The sequence below is a fragment of the Moschus berezovskii genome, chromosome 7 (genome assembly GCF_049115385.1).
Source record: "Moschus berezovskii isolate FMDL1 chromosome 7, NW_MosBer_1.0, whole genome shotgun sequence".
In the NCBI taxonomy this organism is placed as follows: domain Eukaryota; kingdom Metazoa; phylum Chordata; class Mammalia; order Artiodactyla; family Moschidae; genus Moschus; species Moschus berezovskii.
Window position 1 is genome coordinate 110,000,471 of NC_142466.1, and position 26,437 is coordinate 110,026,907.

General features: G+C 53.7%; 1 protein-coding gene across 7 annotated transcripts in view; it reads left to right on the top strand.

The window, feature by feature from the left end:
* The window catches only part of RGS3 (regulator of G protein signaling 3), a 139,003-nt gene that overhangs the window by 40,733 nt on the left and 71,833 nt on the right, over positions 1-26,437 (top strand). For all 7 annotated transcript variants that reach the window (XM_088838297.1, XM_088838293.1, XM_055427634.2 and 4 more), the window contains 7 exons: positions 2,394-2,475; positions 3,223-3,328; positions 4,547-4,898; positions 5,760-5,799; positions 10,980-11,176; positions 13,453-13,536; positions 20,866-20,977. In XM_088838297.1, the coding sequence (XP_088694423.1) occupies positions 2,394-2,475; positions 3,223-3,328; positions 4,547-4,898; positions 5,760-5,799; positions 10,980-11,176; positions 13,453-13,536; positions 20,866-20,977 (973 nt within the window). The remainder of the gene's footprint in view (positions 1-2,393; positions 2,476-3,222; positions 3,329-4,546; positions 4,899-5,759; positions 5,800-10,979; positions 11,177-13,452; positions 13,537-20,865; positions 20,978-26,437) is intronic.

A 26,437-nucleotide genomic window follows, 5' to 3' on the forward strand; every position in this document is an offset into this window, starting at 1 on the left:
TGAGTCCCAGTCTTCCCGTCCGTGGAATAGGGTGATGATGTGATGATGCCCGTGAGAGTAAATGGGATGTGTGTGAGGTACCGGTGCAGGGTTTTCAATAAATGTGCCATTTGGGGATTGGGGTTGAAATCTATGACCCTCCATGATAGAAGGTCTGAAGCCAGGCAGGAGGGTAGAACGGAGGTGCTGGCATGGGAGAGATCTGGGAGCAGTAGCGATTCCTGCTCTGGACAGGAAACAGCAAGACCCACCCCGGAAGGATGGCCTCTGCTAGGACAGGGCTGCTCCCCTTGCCTCCTGACCCTGAGAGCTTCATTTGCTTTAGACCTTGGTTTTCTTCTCTGTAATAGGGGCACACTAAAACTAGCCCTGCATCAGGGCTGCAGTGATGATCACGTTCTCTGGAGACTGTCAGCGAGGTTGGTGGTCACAACAGACAGAGCATGATCCTGCTTCCTTCTCACAGTCCCACCCCTCACACTGAGCACACACCCAAGCAGAGTCTCACCTGGCCTGGACTGTTCTCTGGACTGGCTCCGCTCATTCTGGTGCTGAGAAAGGCAGAGGAGTCTCCTGTCCACAAGCCTGCCTGGACATGGGGAGCAGGCTGCTTTGTTGGCACACCCTTCTGTTCTCCAGATTCAGCCCTGGAGGGCTGTCCTCAGACCGTCAGCACTGGGTGCTGGGACCTGTTTTCCAGATCCGTGCCCCTGGAAGGAGGGGCCATGGCCCTCGCCGGGGTGATGGGGAAAGTGCTGGCATCCCAGCTTCGGCCTGGGTTGAGGGTCGCCCTGAGGCCCATAAAGTCCCCGCCGGTCACCTGGAGTGGACTGGTCTCCTGTCATCGTCCCTTGGCTTCAGCCCGGGCTTTCCGCGCTCACTCCAGAGTTTGTTTTTCTTTCTTTCTTTCCATTTTTTTCTCTTCCTGCCTTAGCTGTGTGTTTTCCCAGAATTCTTATGGGAATGGGGTATTTTCCTGCCCCCCCCTTCCCCTTGTCTGTCAGATTTCCTGTTTTACAAACTCACTTTGAATCCAGGCCCAGGGCTGGTGGGAAGCAGAGCCTCAGGGGCCTCCTGACAGCATCCAAGTGCCTTGGTCACCCCAGGCTCCCTGGCCCTCCCCTTTCCCATGCCTGGCCTTCGGGTCAACTGGCAGGTGAATGCCAGGCGCCCAACCTGGAAGAGGCAGCCCCTAAAGGAAGGAGGTAGAAGTCTCCTGACAAGGCCGTGACCCTTGAGCTCCTCCGGGGTTGCTGAGCTGGCTTCCTCCTCAGCCTGCCTGGGGTGGGGGTGGGGGTGCCCTTGCCCTCTGCTGCACCACGGCCCGCCCCACGTCCAGGGAGCCAGACCCCTTTTCTGACTTCAGCTGCCTTAGTCTGTGGCTCTCATTGCCCTGCTCTGAGCAGCCAGGAATTGTTCTTGAAATAAGCCGGGGCTAGGCCTGCACTCCCCGCAAAGCTTAACTGGGGTGTGCAGAGAGGGCACGCAGCAAGGCCATACTGAACTAAACCAGTGGACCGCTGCTGGTGGGACACTGCCGTGCCATCCTCACCAACGGAGCGCTGTGCACCAAGTCTGCCGTGCACAGAGGGTCTTCCTAGCAGTCCACCCTCCTCACCTTTTGCTCTAACGTTTATCATGTCCCACTTTGCTTTGGAGAGATCTGCATAAGACCAGGAATTGCCTGTTGCTTTGAAAGGAGCATGCAGATGGCAGGGCCCTCTCAGGGAACTCTTGAAAGGAGGGGCTGTGGACCTGCCATGCACACAGGCCGCGCACAGGGAGGTCACCGGCTAGTTCAGGTTCAGCCGGGACTGTACCCTCACTTGCCCCCTCACCTGGGAGCCCTCACTGGATACCTGGAAGCCCTGAGACCCTCCCAGGATGTGTCCCCCGCCCTTTGGCCTGAGAGTGAGTGTGTGCATCCCTGTCTTCCCTCCCTTGTGTTCTGGGAGGGCAGCTTCGTCTCTGGGCCTTCAGCGCAGGGCCAGCCCTGGGCCGATGCTCCATGAGCTGCTGGAGGCAGGAGGAAAGGACGGAGCAAGCAGTAGGGCACAGGCAAGGTGGAGCCAGGCACTGCGGCAGGCCCTCAGGTAAAGGGCTAGGTCACATGTCTGCCAGGGCTGTAGATGGTGAGATGCATCCTTCCGGGGCCCTGTCGGTCCTGGGCTTGGCTTACCTCCTGAGCTCCCAGCCTTCCTACTTGGCTCACAACCCAGTGAGCCAACCCTGGGCCGAGATAGGGGCAGCGAGGGGCCGGCCAGCCTCCTTCTTGGCTCCAGAAACCTTGGCGAGGAAGGTGGCTCTGGGGTGGGGCCCGTGGACTTCCCGACCTTGGAGCAGAGGTGCAGCCTCCCGGCTTCTGGGATTAACTGGGCAGGGCTGTGTCCTAGATCACCATCCCGCGGGGGAAGGACGGCTTTGGCTTCACCATCTGCTGCGACTCTCCAGTCCGAGTCCAGGCTGTGGATTCCGGTGAGTGAGCATCTTGGGTGATGGCGGCCCCGGGCTTAGCAAACAAGATGCTGGAACTGAAAGGGGAGCCCCAACCCAGATTGAAGTGTCCTGGCCTTTCAAAATGAAAAGAATAATATTTTTAAATGGCCACAGATGAAAGTGAGGTCTATGAAAATACACCTACTCTTTTTCTGTTTTGTTTTTAATCAAAGTGAAGATAGGCTTTTATATTTTGTTTCCCAGTCATTTCAAACAGGAACTAAACCTCTATTTTCAGCAATGGCTGCATGGGAAAATGAGAGGCATTGATGCACTTGATCTGGGATCAGTATTTCATCCTAGTCCAGCCTGATGAGCCCTTTAAAACAGTCATTCCCTCTCTACTTTTCACAAAGAAAAGACTTCTAGTCCCGGAGTGAGCATCCTAAGAGGAGAAGCTGGGACGTGGCGATCTGGGTGCCCCCCTTGCCTTGAGCCTGGCAGCAAGGAAGGGTTCTTGAAGGGTGGGAGATCCTGGGGAGGGAAGGGGGTGGGGAGGTGGGCAGCAGAGAGGTCAGCCAATACTGGGTCTGCGGGCAGGGAGGAAATGAAGGCAAAGGGGAACCTCCCTTCAAGATCCTTCCTGAGCACCTCCAAGGTCAGGCCCTCATTCACACATGAAGAAACAGAGGGGAGCAGTCCTTGTCCAAGGTCACTGTGGAGGCAAAGGACCCCAGGCCCTCTGAGGGGGTCGTGGGTTCCAAGAATTTTCTTTTTTCCCTGCAGGGGGCCCGGCGGAGCGGGCAGGGCTGCAGCAGCTGGACACGGTGCTGCGGCTGAATGAGAGACCCGTGGAGCACTGGAAATGCGTGGAGCTGGCCCACGAGATCCGGTGACCGGGGCGGCGGGCGGCCTGGGGCCTGGGGCTGCCTTGCACCTCCCCTCCCTTCCCCAGCCCTGGGCACGCGCCTGGCCCATTCCTCCTTCACAGCTGAGAGCCATTTGCTTTGCTCCTCAGGAAATCAGTTACTTGGCCTGAAACTGGAAGGTTCAGGCTCCAAGCGAATTTGAATCCCAGAGCAAACAGTGGGGAAGAAGCTCTCAGACACACCCTGTGGTTCATGGCGTGGCTCCAGGGGGTCGCTTTCTCCTTGAGCTCATTAGTTCTGCTGCCTCAGAGCTAAGCTGTCTGTTTTCTAGGCTGTGTAGATGTTGCAGATTTTTTTCAGTTGTGTAATTAAACAGTTACTCTTTAAAATGTGTCCTGGTACATAGTGACTCAGTCCTGTGACCCCATGGACCGTAGCCCGCCAGTCCATGGGATTCTCCAGGCAAGAATACTAGAATGAGTTGCCATTTCCTTCTCCAGGGGACCTTCCCCACCCAGGGATCGAACCCAGGTCTCTCGCATTGCAGGCAGAGTCTTTACCGTCTGAGCCACCAGGGAAGACTTAAAATGTGTGGGACCCCTCAATTTTGACCTTCTGAGTTACAGCCTCAATTTAGGTTTGCTTCTAGATTGACTGGCTGAGGGGTTTACACAGGTGGCTGGCTTGGTTGTACTTTGTGTTCAGGAGGAACATCACTCGTTGAATCTGGTCTTCTTTATTACCAATGCCCTTCCTGGCCCCTGCCAGTCAACTCGAATTGACCTCAGGGACCCATTTGCTGTCTCTGCTTTAGCTGACCTCTGCATCCTTCCCTGTTCTAACACTGGGGGCTGCCCCTGCCCCCTTCCCCTCTCTTCCTTTCTGCCCCCGCAGGCTCCTACCCTGCCTGACTTTGGTCTCCCCCAGACTCAACTTCTGGAGAAGGAAATGGCAACCCACTCCAGTGTTCTTGCCTGGAAAATCCCAGGGACAGAGGAGCCTGGTGGGCTGCCGTCTGTGGGGTTGCACAGAGTCGGTCACAACTGAAGCAACTTAGCATGTATGCATTGGAGAAGGAAATGGCAACCACTCCAGTGTTCTTGCCTGGAGAATCCCAGGGATGGAGGATCCTGGTGGGCTGCCGTCTATGGGGTCGCACAGAGTCGGACACAACTGAAGTGACTTAGCAGCAGCAGCAGACTCAATGTCTCTTTGTGATCCCCACTCCCTGCCACTTCTAGGAGCTGCCCCAGCGAGATCATCCTGCTTGTATGGCGCATGGTCCCCCAGGTCAAGCCAGGGCCAGATGGAGGGGTCCTGCGACGGGCCTCCTGCAAGTCGACCCTCGACCTCCTGTCACCCCCCAATAAGCGGGAGAAGAACTGCACCCACGGGGCCCAGGCCCGGCTGGAGCAGCGCCACAGCTGTCACCTGGTATGTGACAGCTCGGACGGGCTGCTGCTCGGCGGCTGGGAGCGCTACACCGAGCTGACCAAGCGCGGGAGCCAGCACACCCTGCCCGCGCTGTCCCGCGCCACGGCCCCCACCGACCCCAACTACATCATCCTGGCCCCGCTGAACCCTGGGAGCCAGGTATGGATGGCCGGTTCTGGAAAGGTGAAGGGCCGGGGTCCCTGAGTGAAGCCAGGAAGACACAAGGACTCAACTGTGTTGGGAGGAGCCTCCCAGGGGCTCGGCGTAGGGAGCAGGGATGCGGGGTAAGCGTTCACTCCGTAGGGCCGTCCTGTCGGGCTGTCGTGGGCAGAGAGAGCAGCTGGGTCTTTGTGGTCTCAGGGCACAGAACTAGGACCAGGGGATGTCACGGGGTGGAAGATTTCACCTCGAAAGAAGGAAGTGCGCTTTTCCGTAGCAGAATGGGCCACATGGTGGGCAGTGAGCGCCTGCTGAAGGATGGGATGATGGTGTGTGTGTTTCCCAAGACACTGGTCCCTGAGATACTCTGGGTAAAATGTGTCCTGAGGTCAAACAGGCTTCAGAAATACCTCCTACTGTCTTCCTCTTGGAGCAGATTCCCTGTGTGTGTTCACCTGTTTGAGGCTCTGAGGGCACCTGCAGTGAAGACGGTGGTGCACCCTTGTTCGCCCGAGTGGTTCCCAGACTCCCCTGACGGCATCCTCCTTTCTAGCAGAGTTGTTAGCATCCCTCGGGCCAGTGTTCCACAGCACACGCTTAGGAACAAGCTGCCGTCAAGGAAGTTGGAGATCCAGCCCAGGGGTTAAACTCGATGACACCTAAAGCCTCACTACACTCAAACATTCTGGAGGATTCTAGAGCCTGTGTTCCCTACAAGCCCCTCTCGGCTCCTTAGTGGGATGGCGGTCTGGCCCTCATGCCCGGAGGGGCTGCTGTCCTATCCCCAGGTCAGGGCTGAGCAGCCTGCCTGGTTGTCTGCCCCGTGGCTGGGCTGAGGGGGTCTCTGTCTTTCCGTTGCAGCTGCTGCGGCCTGTGTACCAGGAGGACGCCATCCCTGAAGGTGAGTCTGTCCTCTGCTGCCCTGCCCTCTGAGCCCCAGAGAGATGGCGAGGTCAGCTGCCTCCTCCTCTGGCTGGGAGGCCTTCCCAACAGAGTCCGGGGCCCCCGCAGACTGACACAGACTGTCTCCTCTTGCGACCTCTCCTCCCTCACTGAGCCAATGTATTTCTTCCTCGGACCCTGAGCTGAGAAGGAGGCGAGGGCATCTTTCCAGAGCAGTCTAGGAGACGGTGTTCAGAACTCAGGCATTCAGCTGAGATTCAACCAACGCTGTATGTGTGTGCTCAGTCGCTTCAGTCGTGTCCGACTCTTTGCGATGCTATGGACTGCAGCTCACCAGGCTCCTCTGTCCATGGGATTCTGCAGGCAAGAATACTGGAGTGGGTTGCCGTGCCCTCCTCCAGGGGATCTTCCTGACCCAGGGACTGAACCTGTGTCTCTTGCATCTCCTGCATTGCAGGCAGATTCTTTACCACTGAGCCACCAGGGAAGCCCCTCAACCAGTGTTACTAAGCGTAAGGTGCTGTAGGTACCCTGGTCAGGCTGACACAGGAAAGAGGCATGGAATTCAGAGCTGGGAGGTCTCAAATTGGAGTTGTGTGAGTTTAAACAACTAATGACCCCTCACTGAACCTCAGTTTCTTTATCTATAAAACAGGGTTGATAGTTCCCACTTTAGAGGGTTGTCGGAAGGGATGAGGGAGATAATGGTTTTGAGCAGCAGCCTATTTACTGAGCGATGTTACAGCAGAAGATAGTTGTCTTTGAAGTGCACAAATGTCTCTGCTGTTTGGATTTTTCTCTCTTGTCCAGAAAATCCTGGCCTCAGTTTTTAAGGGCCAGTGAGAGAAGCTGGTCTCAAAACCAGCACCTTCTCCCAGGAGGCCTGAGGTGTCAGAGTTGATGCTGGAGCGGGCTGGGTGTTCTTTTAGGTCCTTTCTGCACTGGCTGAAGGCCAGATGGGATCTGGAAGGCTGAGAGCAGCCTTGCTTGGTGGTCCATGGTACTGACCCTGACGTCCTTGAGCCCTTCCTTCAGAGCCCACAGAATGTCCTTTGACCTCCTGCCTTGAAAATGGCTTTTTCCCAGCCACTTGCTGACCTGCTCCCTTCCAGTTCCCCCTGTCAGTAGCACGAAGATGCTTGCTGAGAGCAGGTGTCTTTTTGGGGGAAAGGGCGACCACCAGGCTCAGGGTTGAGAATGGCAGCCTTCTTCATTCTCTCCAGGCGGGGCATTTGGGTGTTTGGGCTTGATTGGTTGGAAGTGAATCTGTGTTCCTTCCGGAGAGAAGTCTGATAATGTTTCAACTTGGAGTTTTAAAGAAAGCTTTTAGTCGGTGCATTAGGTTAAAGAGGAGACGTCACTGCTAAACGGAGACCCCATTAAGGGCAGGGCCTAGGCCTGCTCCTCTCCATGTGTCTGGTGCTGGTCCCAGGGTCTGACAGACAGCAGGTACTCAACAGAATTTTAGTTGAGTGGCCGACTGAAGGGGAGTGACCTCGGTTGCCACCGAGGGTTTGCAGACTGCTCAGGGGGGAGGGGAGTCGGACAGGTGTGTCCCCGGAGGCGGGCAGGCGTGGATCCTTCTCGAGAGATGCCTCCTGGTGTCCTCCCAACTCCTATCCAGCTTCGGTTCCCCTCTGACAGTACAGTACTTAGCAAAACCAAGACGGGCACAGTCACGCAGGCCGTGGGAGAGGGACAAGCGAGGAAGTGATGCTGCTGTTAGTAACAGTGGTAACTTTTGGATGCATTATATTAAGAACTTGACCTGACTTCATTTATTCTTCATGAGAATAATTATTTGGGGATTTAAGGACGTTTTATTCTCTTTACCAGGGATCAAGTGTTCCTGGCTCCTGGTCCTCGGGTTCAGAGGAAGGGGTGGAATTCAGGGCACAGACCTTCCCTTAAACTCACTTAGGGGTCTCCAGAGGCAAAGGCTGTCACCAGCGTGCTGGCTTCTGTCCCCTCCTCTGACCAGGCTGCCTGGCCTCCTGGCCTCCTCTCAGGAGAGTGGGTTGAGCCAACCTGAGTTGAACGGGGTCTGGTGCCCTACCGGGGCCTGGGGTGCCTGCCCGCTTGTCATTGGCATTTGCTTCCAACCTGTTGATGCCCCAGCTTTGTCCCCTGCCCTGTGAAGGTGGCCCACCCTCGGATTCTCTGCTGCTGGGGTGGGATGACTGCCAGGGCTCTCCTCAGAAGCTGAGTAATTACTGTGCTTGGTCAGTGAAGCAGGGGTTGAAGGGGTGGATCGGGGTTTGGACCAGTGGGTGTAAGTGGTAGCAGGTGGAAAGTTAAGGAATTTGCCTTCACAGAGCTAGTAGCCGGGTTACAACTTGGACTGTTTCTTTAAAACAGATACTTCAAAAATCAGTTTTGAAGAATCAAGCCCACTTGCTACACATTATCCTTGGTGCGTGGACAGGGGACGTGAAGACATACCACATAGGTTGGGGTGATCCCACTTTGTACCAGTTACTGTTCAGATGACCTTGGGCAAGTCCTCCAGTCACTCCAGGCCTCAGTTGCCTTGTCTATAAAATGGGACTGCTTCCCTCCTGAAGGCAAGGGTATGTGTTGAGTGGGTTATGCTTGACTTTCTAGGCCCAAGGTGAAGATTCTATGATGCCCTATGCAGCTGGGCTCAGGAAGGAAAGAAGTGGATGCCTTTAAAGGTCAGACCGGGGACACAGGACCCAAATTTTGGCATTAGCAAACCCAACCCATCTAAGTTGGGTCTATTTTGCCTTGTCAGTCCTGTGTGATTTCGCCTTGTCTGGTCTAGGCTTGGTTGTGTCAGATTAGACTAGTTCCAGACTGACCCTGGGATCCCCATTCATGGTACGGTTTGTGGTCCAGCATCCTTATCTTAATGCCAGCCTTGATGAGCAGATTATTCATCGACGTGGGCTTATAATCTTTGTGCCCTCAGACTCTGGTACCATTCACCAAACCCTTGCCCATCAGGTCTCTTGTGGGAGCCCCCGCCTGCCCTGGGTCAGGCAAGATAGCAGTCTGCATTATCTCTACTTCGCAGTGGAGAACACTCTGTCTAAGAGGGTGATGGAGCTTGTTCAGAGTTGCACAGACAGTCTCCGAGGAGGCCAGTGCTCCAGTTCAAGTGTCTGGTCCAACTCAAACCCAGTGCAGAGCCTGAGGGCTGGGATGGGTTATTTCAGCAGAGGCTGCCAGCACAGAGCCCTCTGGGGCTGACGTCTGGGGTCAGAGCAGATGAGGAGCTGCGAAAGTGTCTGGTCGGTCATCTGGCCCCCACCCCCATCCTGGGCTCATGCTCTTTCTCCTCTAAGTGACTCCTTGAAGAGTCAGGAAGTGGTTTAGGTTATTATAGTTTGAGCGCTGCCCCAAGATACTGCTGCAGTGGGTGGTCACTTGTGTGTGTCTGTGTGGTGGTGGGGGGATGACTTGTTTTTCTCACCTTTCTCTGCGAGAAGGGGCAGGGGGTGGGTGGAGGAAGCATGGGTGAAACCTTCCGAGCTGGTTTTTCCTCTGAGGCCCTGGACTGCGCATTGGTGGGGAGGTTCCCCGAGATATAGCTGGAGTCAGGTCACCTGTTCACTCCCTGGCTGCCAGGATTGGGTGTGGTGGAAGGAGACCTGGTGGACTGGGCAAGCAGAACAGGAAGGGCTGGTCAGTTGCCCACCTGGCAGCAGGGACTCTTGGAAGGGGCTCAGGTGTGTATGGAGCTTGAATACCCTGGAGTTTGTCTGCTGCTTGCTCATGTCCAAGAATTCCTGACTTTTTAGATACTCCTTGTTTTACAGCTCTGCCCATTGGATGACACGATAAAGACCTGTGTGCCACGCTTTGTCCAGTGGAGGGCATGTGTCCTGCAGTGTCCCCTTACAGAGGGACTCCCTGCAGCCCTCTGCTCTCTTCCCTGGGGTCGGTTCATTCTCTTTCGTTTCTTCTCTCTTCTCTCTTTTCTGATGAGAATAACTTCTGAGTACTTCCTGTCTGTGATGAAGCTGAGGATTCCCAGTGTCCCTGGAGCATCTGATCAATGTCCTTTTCCAAGTGGAGGGATCCCAACAAGAACCACATGAGTTCACAGCTCACTTTTATGGCGCCCTTACCAGGTCCCAGGCGGTGTTCTAAGGGCTTCACTTGGAGCATCTCATTTAGTACTCGTGGCCACCCCATGAACTTGGTACTATAACTGCAGTGCGGAAACCAAGAGTCTGAGCAGGGAAGTGAGTTGCTGGTGGTTACCAAGCGGGGAGCAGAGAAGTGGGGTTTGGGTGCAGCCCTCGGTCTCGGTCGTGTCTGACTCTTTGTGACCCCATGGACTGTAGCCCGCCAGGCTCCTCTGTCCATGAAATTCTCCAGGCAAGGATACTGAAGTGGGTAGCCATTCCCATCTCCAGGGGATCTTCCTCACCCAGGGATCAAACCCAGGTCTCCTGCACTGCAGGCAGATTCTTTACCGTCTGAGCCACCAGGAAATCCCTTTCTTTTCTTTCTTTTCTCTTCTGGCTCAGAGCTGGTGGGCTTCCCCGGTAACTGGAGCGGCGGTGCCACCCCTTATCCCAGACTGACTCAGTCAGCCAGGCTGCTCCAGCTCCCTTGGCTCATTGAGGGCCGACCCCACACGTCCAAGGAAAGCCTACTGTCTCTGCTATCACTGCAGAGACAGGACCTCCACTGTCTTTGTTTGAGGGACCTGGGAGGCAGTGAAATAGGCCAGCGGTGCTGGCTGTGCCCAGGGTGGGAATGCAGGCCAGGGGGAGCACACGTGTTCTGTCACCCGGAGTGTCCAGCTGATTGATCTTGATGTGGGTCTGTGGGCCTGGTGAGGTCAGATCTTCTGATTTTTCAAGTCTGAGAGATTTTCTGATTTATGAAAGTACCAGGCCAAACCAATAGGCCTGATTCAGGTCTGGGCCGCCTTTGTCATAGCTGGCAGTTCCTGCCCTCCTCGCCCTGGAGGTGGAGGTTTGCATGTCAGCATCCCTCCCAGAGTGTGAGAGAGACTTCCTTCTGAGGGCTGCCCATCTTCTTAGCACCTTGCTCAGGGCCGGGCTCAAGGTGGATGCCGTTGGAAATGGCAACTGATGGACTGAGACCGTGTGCCCTGTTTCTGCAGAGGCGATGCCTTTGCAGGGTGGCGGCGGGGGGATGGAAATGCCTCACAGTGCACCCCCGATCTCTGTTGCACAGAATCAGGGAGTCCCAGTAAAGGGAAGTCTTACACGGGCCTGGGGAAGAAGTGTCGGCTGATGAAGACGGTGCAGACCATGAAGGGCCACGGGAACTACCAGAACTGCCCCGTCATGCGGCCGCACAGCCCGCACTCAAGCTATGGCACCTACGTCACCCTGGCCCCCAAGGTCCTGGTATTCCCTGTCTTCGTCCAGGTGAGCTGACGGCTGACCCCCAGGGCTCCCTCTGGGGGAGGAGGGGGGGGCCTCTTCGCCCTGGGACTTGGAGATGGTGTCTCGTTCCAGGACCGGGGGAATGCCAAAATGTTTCAGGGCTCGGGATGCTGAGGGAGCAGAGGCTTCCAGGAGGAGGAGCAGGAGAGTGGGGGCAGGGAGGCTCGACATCAAGGGCTTGACATCAAGGGCTCGACATCAAGGCTTGACATCCCCCTCGTGCTCCCCTTTCTCCGGGCACACTGCAGGCACACTGCAGTTGCCTGTTGTATCTTGCGGGGCCTGTGTGCCGAGGCTTCCGTTCCTGGCTCCTCCAGCGCTTTGTTGTTTGGAGGCGACCAAGCAAGCGAGCCTCGTGGTCTGGCATCTTGTCTGATCTCCTTGGTCTTAGCAAACACGTCTGGCCGGTACAAGCTGGTGGCCTGAGACTATTTAGATTTCCCTTCTCCTATTTTTTTTTATTTTCCTTCTCTTCCTCTCCATTTTCAAACCTTTATTTACTCTATCACCCACATATATAACCCATGTGAGTGTTTTGATATCTTTCCTGTGCATGTCCTATTAAAAACCCCAGACTGTATTGTACACTTTCTAGTCTGTTGCCTTTTTTAAACAAGAATTGCAGCATGAACATTTCCTACATCATTAAATATTCTTTGAGTCTGTGTTTTGTAGTGGTTGGACGCTATTACGTGGATGTTTCATGTTTGTTTAACCATCCTCTCTTCTATTCAGACACTTGTGTTACGTCTGCTCTTTTGTTATTGTAAATAATTGTGATGAAAATCCTCATGCGTGAATTGCCTCTCGCTATTTTCCTTGGGAGAGAGTCCTAGAAGTGAAACGACTGGGTCATCCGTCATAAACACCTTAAAGGTTCTTATACATATTTTGACAAATTGCTTTTCAGAAAGACTCTCAGTTTATCCTCTCATCAGCAGCCTAGAGGAGGGATGGCCCCAAGAGCTTAATTTCTGACCATGCCTGCCTTGCTCTCCCTGGCATCCTTCTGGGCCTGTCACTGGCCAATGAGTCTTTGAATTCTTACTTTTTAGGATACGCGCAGCTTATCTCTGGCAGGTGGTGTGCTTCTCTGCAGACAGCTCTGTAGGCAGGGTCTGCCCTTTGCCGTTCTTTCCATCTCCCCTCTTTCTTGGGATGTAACCACAAAGGTCTTGGAATCCACAGGGCCTATTTTTCATTTTAAAATTTTTACCGAAAAATTAAAATTAGTTTAAAAAGTCATGAAAACTTCTGAGTTGTAAAATATATAAGCCAAAAATGGCATAACACTTAAATGGAGCGTTTAATGAGTAACTATAAAGTAGATACCCGCTAAGAAAAAGGCCTAGACCATTGCCACCACCCCGGAGGCCGTGTGTCTCTCTTCCTGAATATAATACCCTCCTCGCCCAGAGATGGACCCACTAGTCTGAGTTTATGATAATTATTTCCTTGCTTTTCTTTAGTTTTAACGCCTATATGTGCTTTCTGTGTGTGCTAAGTCACTGTAGTCGTGTCTGATTCTATGAGACTCTATGGACGGTAGCCCACCAGGCTCCTCTGCCCATGGGATTTTCCAGGCAAGAATAGTGGAGTGGGTTGCCATGCCCGCCTCCAGGGAATCTGCCCAATCCAAGGATCGAAGCTGCGTTTCTTATGTTTCCTGGAGTGGCAGGAGGGTTCTTTACCACTAGGATTGGGGGGTGGGGCTCCTCAGTGGGTATGGGGCAGGGTCATGGAGTGGGGTGAGAGGTTTGGGTGAGACTTGGTCCCTGGGAACTGACAGCAGAGAAGGAGTCAGTGAACTCAAGTGTGTTAATGAATGTGGAGCAGGGATTGACCTGGCCTTCAAAGGCACTCAAGTGACCAAACCTGACCTGAGGCTCTCAGGATACTGCCAGAGGTGTCCTGAGAGCCTGGGCCTGACAGCATGAATAGGACAGAGGAGGGAGTGTGGGGGCTGGGAGGGCCCGGGAGCTCAGTGCAGTCAGGGAGCTGGGGAGGCGGGGAGGCCCAGCCATGTGGTCCGACTTCCTGCGGCAAGTGTGTGAAGGCTGGTGGGGAAGGTTGCAGCGGCAGTTCCGCCCAGGACGAGCGCCTCTGTCTTTCTGTCCGTGTGTGAGGGGGCGTGTGGGTTCTTGGGGTGTGGGGGCAGGGCTCGCAGTCTTCTGCGGCTGGCTTTGGCAGGCTGCCTCCCCGTCGCCCCCACCCACCTTCTCCAGCAGGCCTCTTTGAACGATTGCCTTTGTTTACAGCCTTTAGATCTCTGTAGCCCCGCCCGGACCCTCCTGTTGTCGGAGGAGCTGCTGCTGTACGAGGGGCGAAACAAGGCTGCCGAGGTAAGACACTCGCCTTCCCCGGGTGAGGTTTCTGGTGGGCTTCACCAGCCATCTTCCAGACCCCTACATTTCCCCTCTTCCTGATGGTTGCAGAATTGTACAGTCAGGGTAGGAAAGACCTGGAAAATCTTCCGTGCTCTTCTCTACCAAATGGCTACCCAACTTTTCCTTAGATACATCCAGTGACGGGGAATTCACCACCTCTCAAAGCTATATAGTCTATCTTTGGCGGTCAGAAGGTTTTCCCAGCTGTGACGAATGACTTTATGGGTGAGAAAATTAAAGCTGTTAGCCAAAGAGAATTTTTAGAAGACCATGCTTTACCTGGGTTCTCTGAGTGTGTATTAACCCAAACCACAAATCCCCTTTTGAGGGATAAGTCTGTGATCTCTCTATGGCTCTAGCTCGGCCAACAGAGGCCTGGGTGTGGAGGCCATGCCGCTCTTCCTGGGAGCTGACCCTGGCTTATCTCTTACTGGGGGGACTGCGCTCACCTCCACAGTCCCCAGAGTTGGCCAGGTTCCGGCTCAGTCTTCGTGAGTTTAAGTCTACTTGGGAACAGAGGTTGGAACCCTGGGATCTGACTGGTTTCCTGAGAACCTTGAAGAGAGAATGGGGGCTTGTTGCCAATCAGGCCCTGATTCAGAGCTGGGAGTGTGGTTTGGCTGAGTTGAGAGGCAGCTTTGGGTGGTGGAAAGATCAGGAAACTTGAAGGCAGAAAGATTACAGCCAGCTCTGTTTCGCTGCTGGCTCACTTAGGACGTCTTCCTTCTCCCTCAGTGTTCCCATCTGAATAGTGGGTGTGTGTGTGTGTCTCAGGCAGCCATGGCAGGGTCTGAGGTCGGCTGATCTGGAAGGGTGTTTCGGCCTCAGCATTCTGGGACATTTTGTGTAGCTGCAGTGAAAGCAGGCTGCTGTCATTTCGTTTGTTCGACAAGCAGACCAGAACTCATATTTTCCAAGTCAGCATTGTCTCTTTCAAGGGGGTTTCCCTGGGGAGACCGCGGGCTTATTTCCACCACACTGGTGTCGCTTACCACATTTCGGGACCTCCTCTTCCGGAACTTTCTTAAGAACCTTGGCATAGCTTCTGAATTGCCTCCATGGGAGTAAAACTTCATCTGTTGAGGGGGATTTCAGTTCTAAGAACAGGAAGTCCCCCTGGAGTACACCTGTATGTCCAAATGTGCTCTTTTCTTCCCTCACTCACTCATCATTAAGCCTACAAACATTAAACACTTCTTGTATAGCCTTATTGTGTACGCATTTTCCATACTGGGTCCCTGGTGGCTCAGACGGTAAAGTGTCTGCCTACAATGCGGGAGACTGGGGTTCTCCTCAGTCTTCCCATCTGAATAGTGGGTTGGAAAGATCCCCTGGAGAAGGCAGTGGCAACCCACTCCAGTACTCTTGCCTGGAAAATCCCGTGAACGGGAGGAGCCTGGTAGGTATAGTCCATGGGGTCACAAAGAGTCAGACACAACTGAGCGACTTCACTTTCACTTTCCATACTTGATCCCAGTTAACTCTTTTTTTTTTTTTTCTGAAATATTAAATTGTTAATCTGACTGTGCTGGGTCATCATGGCATTCAAGGTCTTTAGTTGCGGCTTGTTCCCTGAACAGGTATCTAGTTCCCTGAGCAGGGATCAAACCCTGGGCCCCTTACATTGGGAGCATGGAGTCTTAGACAATGAACTACCAGGGAAATCCTGATCCTGATTAATTTTGCAGCTTCCTGAAGAGAGGAATATTTGACCCCAATCAGTAGGTGAAACTAAGCCTCCAGTGAGATTAACTAGCACCTAATGGGCTTCCCAGGGTGGCACTAGGGGTGAAGAACCCGCCTGCCAATGCAGGAGACATAAGAGACATGGATTCGATCCCTGGGTTGGGAAGATCTCCTGGAGGAGGGCACAGCAACCCACTCCAGTATTCTTGCCTGGAGAATCCCATGGACAGAGGAGCCTGGTGGGCTGCAGTCCGTGGGGTCGTTAAGTGTTGGACACAACTGAAGCGACTTAGCATGCATGTAAGCGTCTCAAGGCTCCAAAAAGATGTAGCCACAGTTAGCACTTGGGATCTCTCTGGCTCAGCAGTGCTTTCCTGGATCCCATGCTGCCTCTGATGTGTTTGTTTAAAAACAAATTAACCAACAGAAGCTGAAGCCAGGGTCTGATAATAGTTAACAGTCTATCCAAAAGTTCTTCATCCAGTGGATCTTTGGAGCCCTAGAACTAAGAGACCCCTTCTGAAGATTGAAAGAAGAGATTTGAAGACAAGTAAAAATAATCATTCCTTTTTCTTGAAATATGATAGGAAGCAAATATGTGGATCTTGGTAGCCTGTCATGCTATTCGGGCCAAAAATTTAAAGCAATTCAAGAGGAGTTTGGAGAAGTTTGGAGAATCACAGTGAAGGCTGGGTCCTCAGGAGTCGTCCGTTCTAACTGCTTCCCTGGAACTTTCCCGCTGATTGTCTTCCAGCCTGTTCTTGAGTCTGCAGAGGCAGCCCCTCCGGATAGTGGTTTTCTTACTGCTGCTGCTGCTGCTAAGTCACGTCAGTCATGTCCGACTCTGTGCGACCCCATGGACGGCAGCCCACCAGGCTCCCTTGTCCCTGGGATTCTCCAGGCAAGAACACTTGAGTGGGTTGCCATTTCCTTCTCCAATGCATGAAAGTGAAAAGTGAAAGTGAAGTTGCTCAGTCGTGTCCGACTCTTTGCGACCCCATGGACTGCAGCTTACCAGGCTCCTCCATCCATGGGATTTTCCAGGCAAGAGGACTGGAGTGGGGTGCCATCGCCTTCTCTGGGTTTTCTTACTAGAGAGTGCTAATTTGTCTCAGGCTCTCCCTGGTGCTCGACAGAAATCTCACCTCCTGGAATGCTCCCCCTTGGTTCTTTGCCCCTTCTCTTCTCTGGGCACGCTCCACAAGCTGATCCAACCCCACACCCTGAACTGCCCTCGTCACACCTGCTCCCAGAATTCACAGACCTGATTAATGTGCCATGGGACCAAACCAGCGTTTGGGCACAGCCTTGTTTCTGCATTTAAATACTGGTTATCGAGCATTCTGCAGTGGAGCCAGGCCCTGTGTTGGAGGTTCCAGGAGCTCCATGGGGCTCAGGGACACACCTTAAGTTTACATGCTGACTCACTGAGCTTACCATTAACTCAGGCACCAAGATCTTTTTTGCCAACCTGCCCTTAGGTAAGATTGCTGGGAAGAAGCTTGGTTAGGGCCACGTGGGATTAGTGATCCTTTAAGTTGCAAGGGTTTCCTAACCAAACAAGCCCTCAAGGTTTGACCCTTTGGGAAAACAGAAGTGTCCTTGGAGCAAGTGTGGGGAACCACCTGGCGGCCCCCATGGCCTGTTGTGGGAGGCAAGCCGGTCACTGTGCTGTGGAGATGGATGCCACCACTCTGTGGGCTGCCGTGACTTCTCGTGGGATGCTGGGGAGTTGGGAGAGGGGCCCACCTGCTCTCCCCGGGCATGCTGGCCTCTCTGCCCTGCCTCCCACTGTGCGCCAGCTCTGTCCTTTCCCTGATCCGACTTTTGGGGAAATTCTTCATTCAGGCCTTAATCACTTCCTGTCTAGACCACATTCTCAGCTCTGGGAATCTGGGCCAGAGCAGCGGCCTGGGTCTTTTCTCACCTTGCTTGTGGCTCTTCCCAATTGCCCTCCAGCTGGCTCTCGTGGGCTGGGGCTGGGTTTTTTCTTTTTTTTTGACTTTTTAGGCTTCTCACAGACTGTCTCCTCTGACTCCTCCCCTGCCAGCTTCCCTGTGGGTCCGGAGGCCCAGATTTCCACCGAGTCGGTCAGTCGGTCAGGGGAGCCTGAGGGTTTGCCTTGTGCGCGCCTAGTGCAGAGCCTTTCTCTTTTCCGCTGCTTGGATGCTGACGTCTTCTTCTCAGGAACCAACACCTAAAATCCTTCTGAACTCTGGCCCGTGTTTGTCCCCTCCCTTAGCTTCATGGTCTTGTCTCCATCGCCCCTCTCTCTGGGTCCCAGCTTGGATTCTTTCACATTCAGGGATGGGACAGCTGTAGGCATGTTGCTGCCTCCCCACATTGTGAGAGCTCTGGGGTCAGCCAGACCTGGGCACTGGTCTGTCCCTGCCTGTGTGGCCTCCAACAGGTCACTTAACCTCTCAGAGATACAGGGTCCTCCTCTATCCAAGAGGGCAATAATGATGTTTACAAGTCAGGATCCACCGAGCAGAAAGTAAGTGCTCAATAAATGGAGATTTCTGTGGGCCGTGTTGGGTCAGGGCTGTGATGGGAAGGGGGTTGGACAGGGTCCCCAGCAGGATCCCTTCCGGCCCAGCGCTCAGGAGTCCTGTTCGGTCCCCATAAGAGAAGCCAGAGCCCCCGGGGAGCCTCCTGCTCAAGGGTGCCCTCTGTTGTCTCAGTGGCCAGGATTCTGTCAAACCTCTGTGTGCCAAGTCATCCTAAGAAAAACATGTGTTTTTAAATTATAAAAGTAACAGGTTCTCATTGCCAAATAATGCAAATCAAACAAATGTATAAAGTAAAATCCTCCCCCCCACAGTGAAGACTGTGGTGAGTATCTTAGACACGAAAGTATGTAGAAATATAGACAGATTTTTGGGGCTTCCCCGGCGGTCAGTGGTTAAGAATCCACTTTCCAGTGCAGGCGACATGGGTTCCATCTGTGGTCAGATGGGAGATCTGGGTAAGATCCCACGTGCTGCTGAGCAGCTAAGCCCATGGGCCACAACTGCTGCTGCTGCTGCTAAGTCACTTCAGTCGTGTCCGACTCTGTGTGACCCCATAGACGGAAGCCCACCAGGCTCCCCCGTCCCTGGGATTCTCCAGGCAAGAACACTGGAGTGGGTTGCCATTTCCTTCTCCAATGCATGAAAGTGAAAAGTGAAAGTGAAGTCGCTCAGTCGTGTCTGACCCTTAGCGACCCCAAGGACTGAAGCCTACAAGGCTCCTCCATCCATGGGATTTTCTAGGCAAGAGTACTGGAGTGGCTTGCCATTGCCTTCTCCGGGGCCACAACTACTGAGCCCAAATGATGCAATAGAGGTCCCGCATGTCACAACCAAGACCCAGCCCAGCCAAATAAATATTTTTCAAAAATATAGACAGATTTACAGTTCTGCTTTACAAATTTGGATTATGTGCTAGGTATTTTTGCACATTGCAGTATTCTGATTTATGATGGACAGATTTCCATTTCTGCCCACATAGCTCTATTTTATTCTTTTAATAGTTGCATAAAATTCTACCATATGAAGGTAGCATCATTTAGTTTATTCATCTTCTCTTAATGGGCATTTATGTTCTTTTTTTTTTTCGTTACAAAAATGCTACTGAGCACATCCCTACATGTTCACATTTATATGTCCTTGTAAGAATTTCTTTTTTTTTTTAAGGTAGAACTTAGCATTTTATTTAGATCTTCATTACCTTGTAAGAATTTCTATAAGCTTGGCAACCCACTCCAGTGTTCTTGCCTGGAGAATCCCAAGGACGGGGGAACCTGGTGGGCTTCCATCTATGGGGTCGCACAGAGTCGGACACGACTGAAGTGACTTAGCAGCAGCAGCAGAGTCTTAGAGGTGGAGTTGTTAGGTCATCTCTAACAGTCTGACAGCTAAATGGCAGCATGTTGACCATCTAAACTTGAGCAACAAGCCAGCGCTTACTCACTGTGGCCCTTCCGTAGTACATGCCGACCCTCTGGCGGACTCTTCCTACTCCAGATGATGTAAAATGTCAGATTTTGATACCTCAAAGGGAAGTCCACATAATTAATAATATTTTGTTTTCTTCAGAGAATCTAAAATAGGATTTTTTATTGCTTTTGACTAAAGGCCACTGCAGGATTTGCAAAACAAAGCTCAGTGTAATCTTTACTGGCATTAGAGGATCAACTGGATTTTTTTTTAGCATAAAACTATGTGGAGCATGCCTGGTGGTTTACCTATAATGTCTAAAAATATTGTTCTCCTTTATTTTTGGAGCAGCTAATGCATCAAAGAGATAAAAGTTCTGTGCATGTCTGTATTGGAGTGTAAGTAACTGACTTTTTCTGGAAGTGACTGTGCATGGATGCAGTTGAAATGATCTGCAAGGAGCTTGCTAAGAACATGCATATGGCATGATGCTTCAATCCATAGTCTACACAGAGCTTGTGAAAGAAGTCAGTAGGGAGCCCGGCAGGGACTTTCCCCGTTTGCATGAGAAAACTGAGGCTGAAGGGATTTGGGGACTTCATCAAGTTTTCACGGCTACTTAGTGGGACAGGAGCTTCGAGTTCTGACTCCAAGTCTAGTGCTCTTTCAGCCAGACACTTAGAGGAGGATGCATGTGACTGTGGTATCTCTTGAAGCTCAAGGTGGCTCCAAGCCGAGGGCCCGGCTCTGGAGATTGCAGAGGCATTTGGTCAGGAAAGTGGGCCTATGGGGTGTCTGGCTGTTGAGAGGCTTGTTGTTATTCAGTTACTCAGTCATGTCTGAACCTTTGTGACCCTATGGACTGCAGCACGCCAGGCTCCCCTGTCCTTCATTATCTCCTGGAGTTTGCACAGACTCATGTCCATTGAGTCACTGATGCCATTCAACTATCTCATCCTTTTTTGCCCCCTTCTCCTCCTGCCCTCAATCTTTCCCAGCATCGGGGTCTTTTCCAATGAGTTAGCTCTTTGCATCAGGTGGCCAAATATTGGAGTCTCAGCGTCAACATCAGTCCTTCCAATGAATATTCAGAGTTGATTTCCTTTAGGATTGACTGGTTTGATCTCCTTGCTGTCCAAGGGACTCTCAAGAGTCTTCTCCAGCACCACAGTTTGAAAGCATCAGTTCTTTGGTGCTCAGCCTTCTTTATGGTCCAACTCTTACATCTGTACATGACCAATAGAAAAACCATAGCTTTAACTAGACAGACCTTTGTCAATAAAGCAATGTCTCTGCTTTTTAATACGCTGTCTAGGTTTGTCATAGCTTTCCTTGCCAGGAGCAAGTGTCTTTGAATTTCATGGTTGCAGTCACCATCTGAGGTGATTTTGGAGCCCAGGAAAATCTGTCACTGTTTCCACTTTTCCCCATCCATTTGCTATGTTGACAGGCAGGCAGAGGTCATCAGGCCTGGAGGTTGAGGATGAAGGCTGGTTATTATTCTGTTAGTTTTTCCCACTATGAGGAGCAGGCATGCTGAGTGTCTGCTCCTGGTTCTGCCCAAGATGACAGAGACACAAGACGATGGCAACTTGTTCCCTGGCCCTCCAGGGGAGCCTGTGGCTCTGGCCTTTGGGACAGCAGGGCAGCTGGCTCTGTTTGCTCTCTCACCATGCAGGTGACGCTGTTTGCCTACTCAGACCTGCTGCTCTTCACCAAGGAGGATGAGCCGGGCCGCTGCAACGTCCTAAGGAACCCCCTCTACCTCCAGAGCGTGAAGCTGCAGGAAGGTGAGTGCTTGCCCGAGATGCCCTGCACTGCCTCCGCCCTCGCCCTGAGTCTTCCTCCTGGTCTGGGCAACACGGATTGCTTGTGTGGTCAGGCCCCGCCCGTGGATTTGGCTCTCAGTCACTGGTGTTCTAGTCTAGGCTAGTAGTCCCTGCTGTACCCCCTGAACTTTGCAGGGAGATTTCTGCTCCAGTGAGGTTTTGGGAAGGCTCGGGAGTGGAGTGGGAAGAGTGCTGGGTTCAGACAGACTTGTGCTCCAATCTTGGCCCGGCCCCTCGGCCCTTATCAGGCGAGTTCCTGGGCCTCTCGGAGCCCATTTCCCGTGTGAGAGTGAGGATCCCAGTAGCATCTCAGAAGGTTGCGGTAGAGGTTAAATTAAATTTGGTTGTTTATGCAAAGTGACTGGCGCACACCGTGCACCCAGGCGGTGCTCGTGGCTCCCGACTCACCACACACATCCAGGACAGGAGACCACTGTTGCTTCCCCCAGCCACTGGCCCAGGCCGGAGCCCAGGATGCTGGTGCAACGAGCTGGCCGGGGCTGGCAAGCAGGAACACGTGGGGGCGTGGACCGAGTGTCTACCCGAACTTGCCTCGGTTGCCCTGCCCTCCACTCGGGAACGGGAAACCAGCGGGAATATCTGTTGAGTGGTTTGGTTTGGCGCCCGAGGTCTCTCCTGAAAGGGGCTCGGTTTCCTCTCCCAGGTTATGAAAACAACACCAGACCTAGTTGAGCCCGGGTGGCAGGGGCAGGGAGGAAAACATTACCCAGCAAAAGAATTCTGTTTTGACGGCTTGTGCTCCAGGAAAACTTCCTGCCTGTTTGCAAACCCGGCCTGCGTGCTCGGTGCCCCGACTGCTCTTCCTCCTTAGAAACCCAGGCCGTGTGAGAACCTCTACTCCCGCAGCCCCACAGGAAGTCACTTACAACTTCTCCTTCTCTGCCTCTGGCTTCCTCCTGCCCACTGAGCAAGGTGGCCACTGAGGGGAAAAAGCAAGTAACCTCACTGGGGACCAAGGCTCTCCTGTGGGGTGGGCTGGGCCTGACCAAGGTTGTGGTGAGGAGCAGCCCTCTGAGCAAGTTCAGCTCAGATCCTGAGGTTCCAGGGAGCCCCCCAGTGCCTGCGGGAGGGGGGAGACTTTGCCCTTGACTTCTTGCTGCGCTCCCCTCCCCGCTGTCCCTCACACCCAGCTTCCCCTGCACACCCATTCCCATGTTCCTCCCACCCTCTGGACACATGCACTCACACGCCTGCCCACCCCTGGCTCACACAATCTAGGACCCTGTCAGATTTGAGGGGTGCTGGTGGGAGGCTGTACTAGGTAATACATGCTGATTGATGATAAGAACCAAAGTGAAAAGTGTGTTAGTAGCTCAGTCGTGTCCAACTCTTTGCGACACTATGGACTGTAGCCCACCAGGCTTCTCTGTCCATAGCATTCTCCAGGTAAAAATACTGGAGTGGGTAACCATTCCCTTCTCCAAGAGATTCTTCTCGACCCAGGGACTGAACCCGGGTCTCCTGCATTGCAGGCAGATTCTTTACCGTCTGAGCCATCTCTTGTTCTGTTGTGCTCACCACACATGTCTGGGGCCTGCAAGCCCAGGACCCTGGTCTGCTCAGCCTCTTGCAATAAGGAGGGAGGGGAAAGAAGAGTTACAAACTGGCTGTGCATTGGGTGGGGGTTGGGAGCCATAGGGCAGAGGAAGAGCTGAGGGTGATAGCTGGGAGGGGGCTCCTGGGCTCCGCATTGCTGCTAACCTGGGGAACAGCGTCAGCTGGTTCTTTCTCCCTTTTCTGGGCTGCAGTTTCTCTTTCAGTAGCCAGGGTTGGAACACAGTCCTTCACGTTCCCTCCCAGCCCTGATACACCCACACGGACCTGAGACTGCCGTGAGAAGATGGCCAGCGCCCATTCATCTGGCCTCTACGTCTGGCCTGGGCCGGAGTTTGGGGAGACGGGGTGGGTGGAGTCCACTGAGAACTGGTTGAATCTTCCCTTCCTGGAGGCCACAACCCCAGGCCTGAAGGGAGAGGCAGGGTGAGTGCCATCTACCACTGGGTGGCGGCTGGCCAGGGTGGGTGGTGTGAGGCCTTAGGGTGTTGTGGAGAAACCTCCCGTATGCTGAGTCGCCTGTGTAGTCATGGCCTCCCGGGGCTGGAGACTTGGGGTGGCCACGGCCAGCCCTGCTCAGGAGAGAGGCCCAGAGCCACTGGAGCTTATTGGGTTGTCATGTGAGGGGGTGTGTGTGTGTGTGTTGTCATGTGAGGGTGTGTGTGTGTGTGTGTGTGTGTTGTCATGTGAGCGTGTGTGTGTGTGTGTATGCCCACAGCCACTGTGTGTGTGTGTGTTGTCATGTGAGGGTGTGTGTGTGTGTGTGTGTGTTGTCATGTGAGGGTGTGTGTGTGTGTGTATGCCCACAGCCACTGTGTGTGTGTGTGTTGTCATGTGAGGGTGTGTGTGTGTGTTGTCATGTGAGGGTGTGTGTGCCCACAGCCACTGGAGCTTATTGGGTTGTCATGTGAGAGGTGTGTGTGTGTGTGTGTGTGTGTGCGCGCGCACGCATGTCCGTGTGCATGTGTCTGTCCTGGGTTGACAGCCAGATGTTCTGGTGCGAAGCGCCTCACCTTTCTCCAGCAGTCTCCGTCAGCAAACACAGCAAGCATGGCTCTGCATGGAGCCTGGGGACTGCTGGGAGCAAAGGAAGTGGCCCAGAGACACTGAGCTTTCAACGTGCATGTTCCAGCGTTTAGATGGTTTTGGATTGCTTTCCAGGCATTTGTGGAGCTCTTGCCTGCTCCCCTGCCCCCACTCCCTGAGACAGCCTTGTGGGTCCTGGGGTTGGAGAAGCCCAGCGATCCCTTCTCCAGCCGTTGGAGTAGGAGCCGCCAGGCCCAGTGTCCTGAGTCCTGGCGTCCACACTCCTGCCCGCCTCCGCCACGCCCCCAGAGACTCGCTGCAGCAACGAGGCTGGCTTTTAGGAGATGTATCTGCGGCCTCATCTGGAGCCTCTCTTGGCAGAAGGGCCTCTGATTAACATTGCTGGTGACTCCTAAGGTTTCTTGTCTCTTTCAAATCAACATATGTGGGGAGTTCAGTTTGGGGCAGAGAAGACGGTAAACACTGAGCACACCCAGCCTTTCCTGTGGGCTGGGGCTGGCGAGGGCTGTTCCCTGGCAGAGGAGAGTCTGCCCCACCCAGGGAACAAGGACTGTCCGTGTGATGTGTCTGAAGGGTGCTTGGCTCCGCTGGCCAATTCCACTCCCAGGGCTGGGCCCGGGCACAGAGCATCGTGGGTGCCCAGTGAATGCTTGTTGGGTGAATGAATGAAGGTGCGGAGGGAGACGGGAAGCGAGGCCCGGGGTTGGGGGCCGGCGTGCACACCTCCCTTGCTTCCGGCTGCTGGCCACGTAAACCTTGCCCTCCCTCCTCCTGCCCAGCTTCAGCCAGGGCTGAAAGGCAGTGTAATGGGAACAGGCGGAGAGCTGGCCCTAACAATCGGGACATCTCCGGTCAGCCGGGGCCCATTGTGGTCTCTTCCTGCCTCTGCCGCCCACTGGCTTTGCTGTTCTTTGTGTTTCTGCCTCCCAGGCGGCCCGCATCCCGCCCACTGTGTGTCTTCCTGACCTGCTCTGGTCTCTCAGGATGGCCTGGAAATGTCCAGCTGGTTCTTGGGTTCCCCATCCTCCCTGAGGAGCCCAGGCACCCTGTCTTGGAGCCTCAGCGGCTTGGGTCCCGGCTGCAGGAGCGCTTGGAGTTAAATTTAGTCGGTTGACACTTTCTGAGCCTCTCCTCAGAGCCCCGCTCAGTGCTGGCCGCCAGGGTAGTAGCAGAGACAGAGACATAGTCCCACTTAAGGAGCCTGGCCTGGTGAAATGACAGATGAGTAAACCGGGAGAGGGACAGAGTATGGCCTCGAGGTCAGAAATGGGCTTTGGAGGCAGGCGGTCCTCGGTTCAAGTCTCAGCTCTGCCATTTGCCCACTGCTTGCCTTCTGCAAGGCGTTTGGCTTCCCCGGGCCTCAGTTTCTACATCTGGAAAATGGAGACAACAGCCCTCCTGGCCTGTCTCACGGGTGGAGAGGACTTGGTAACTGGTTGATTTGGGATCTAAGGCCAGGCTTGAGAGGGCTCTGGGAAAATGCCAGAGGGGTCAGACCTGGACCAGGAAGCCAGTTCTGGGCTCCCCTAGCCCATGATTGAGGATCACCCTTGCTTAGCCCATTCCCTTGTAGCTCACTTGGTAAAGAATCTGTCTGCAATGAAGGAGATACAGAAGTCGTGGGTTTGATCCCTGGGTCGGGAAGGTCCCCTGGAGAAGGAAATAGCAACCCACTCTAATATTCTTGCCTGGAGAATCCCATGGACAGAAGAGCCTGGGAAGCTGCAATCCATGTGGTCTCAAGAGTCGGACATGTCTTAGCGACTAAACCACTACCTTACTGCCCATGGTCCACGGCCCACATTCCTTGGTTGGGTTCACCCAGAAACCAAGTGGCTCATTGTTAAACTTCAGAATGGTGCAAGGGGTAGGCGTGTTGGATGGAAAGCCCAAACATGAGCTGCCTCGTGTCCCCTTTCCTTTACACTCGCCCCCGTGTCCGTACTCTGGAGAGTCCAGGGCCCACTCCTGGGTTCTGGAAGGGTTTCGGGTGGGCTGAGGTTTCTCTCCTGGCTCAGCCACCCTGCAGCCTCCTCTTTCCACAGCTGCAGCCCCTTACAGGCACCCCTGGGTTCTGAGCCTTGCTGTCCTTATGTGAGGCTCTGAGCCATGCTGAGTGCTGCCCCCATTCTGTCCTTCTTCCAGAGTGCTGCCAATACAAGGCTGGGATAGGGAGTGGATGTCAGTGAAGGTCTGCAGTAATGTGGGGGTGTGGTACGGGGGTGGGAGGTATCGAAGCACGGAGAAGTTTCAAGGCAATCTGTCAGTGATCCCTTGCCACTGGGAATATATGTCCTAGGTCATATCCCCCCGACCTTGGCCTGCTGTCTCCCCGAGGATCCCAGCATGCTGGCTTTCCCCTCCCTTCTAGAACCTTCTCTTCTCTCACCACCAGCTTCTAAAACCCAAATTTCTGTTATTTTCTTACACAGATCTTTTTGTTTCTCCCTTGGCACTAAAGTCTGCTTCTGAAAAGTCAAGGAAACATCCTGGTTGTTTTCTTAAACAAAAGAAACTACCTCCCCTTGTCTCCACCCTCAGCAACGCAAGTAACTGGCAGAAGCTTTGAAATTAGAGGTTTCTTCAACATGATTGACTTCTTATGCAGGGTTCCGCTCCCCCCACTAGCTCATCTCTAGGTGGGGAGAAGCAGAAGGATTTATTCTAAGTCCAAAGCAAACCCCCATTTACTTAGGAGCTATTTTTATCTGACTCTGGCTGGCATCCCTGGCCTTAGGGATAGACTTGCCCAGGAAACTGCCGGTATACTTGTTCCAAGAGGGCCTGGCCTCCACCCAC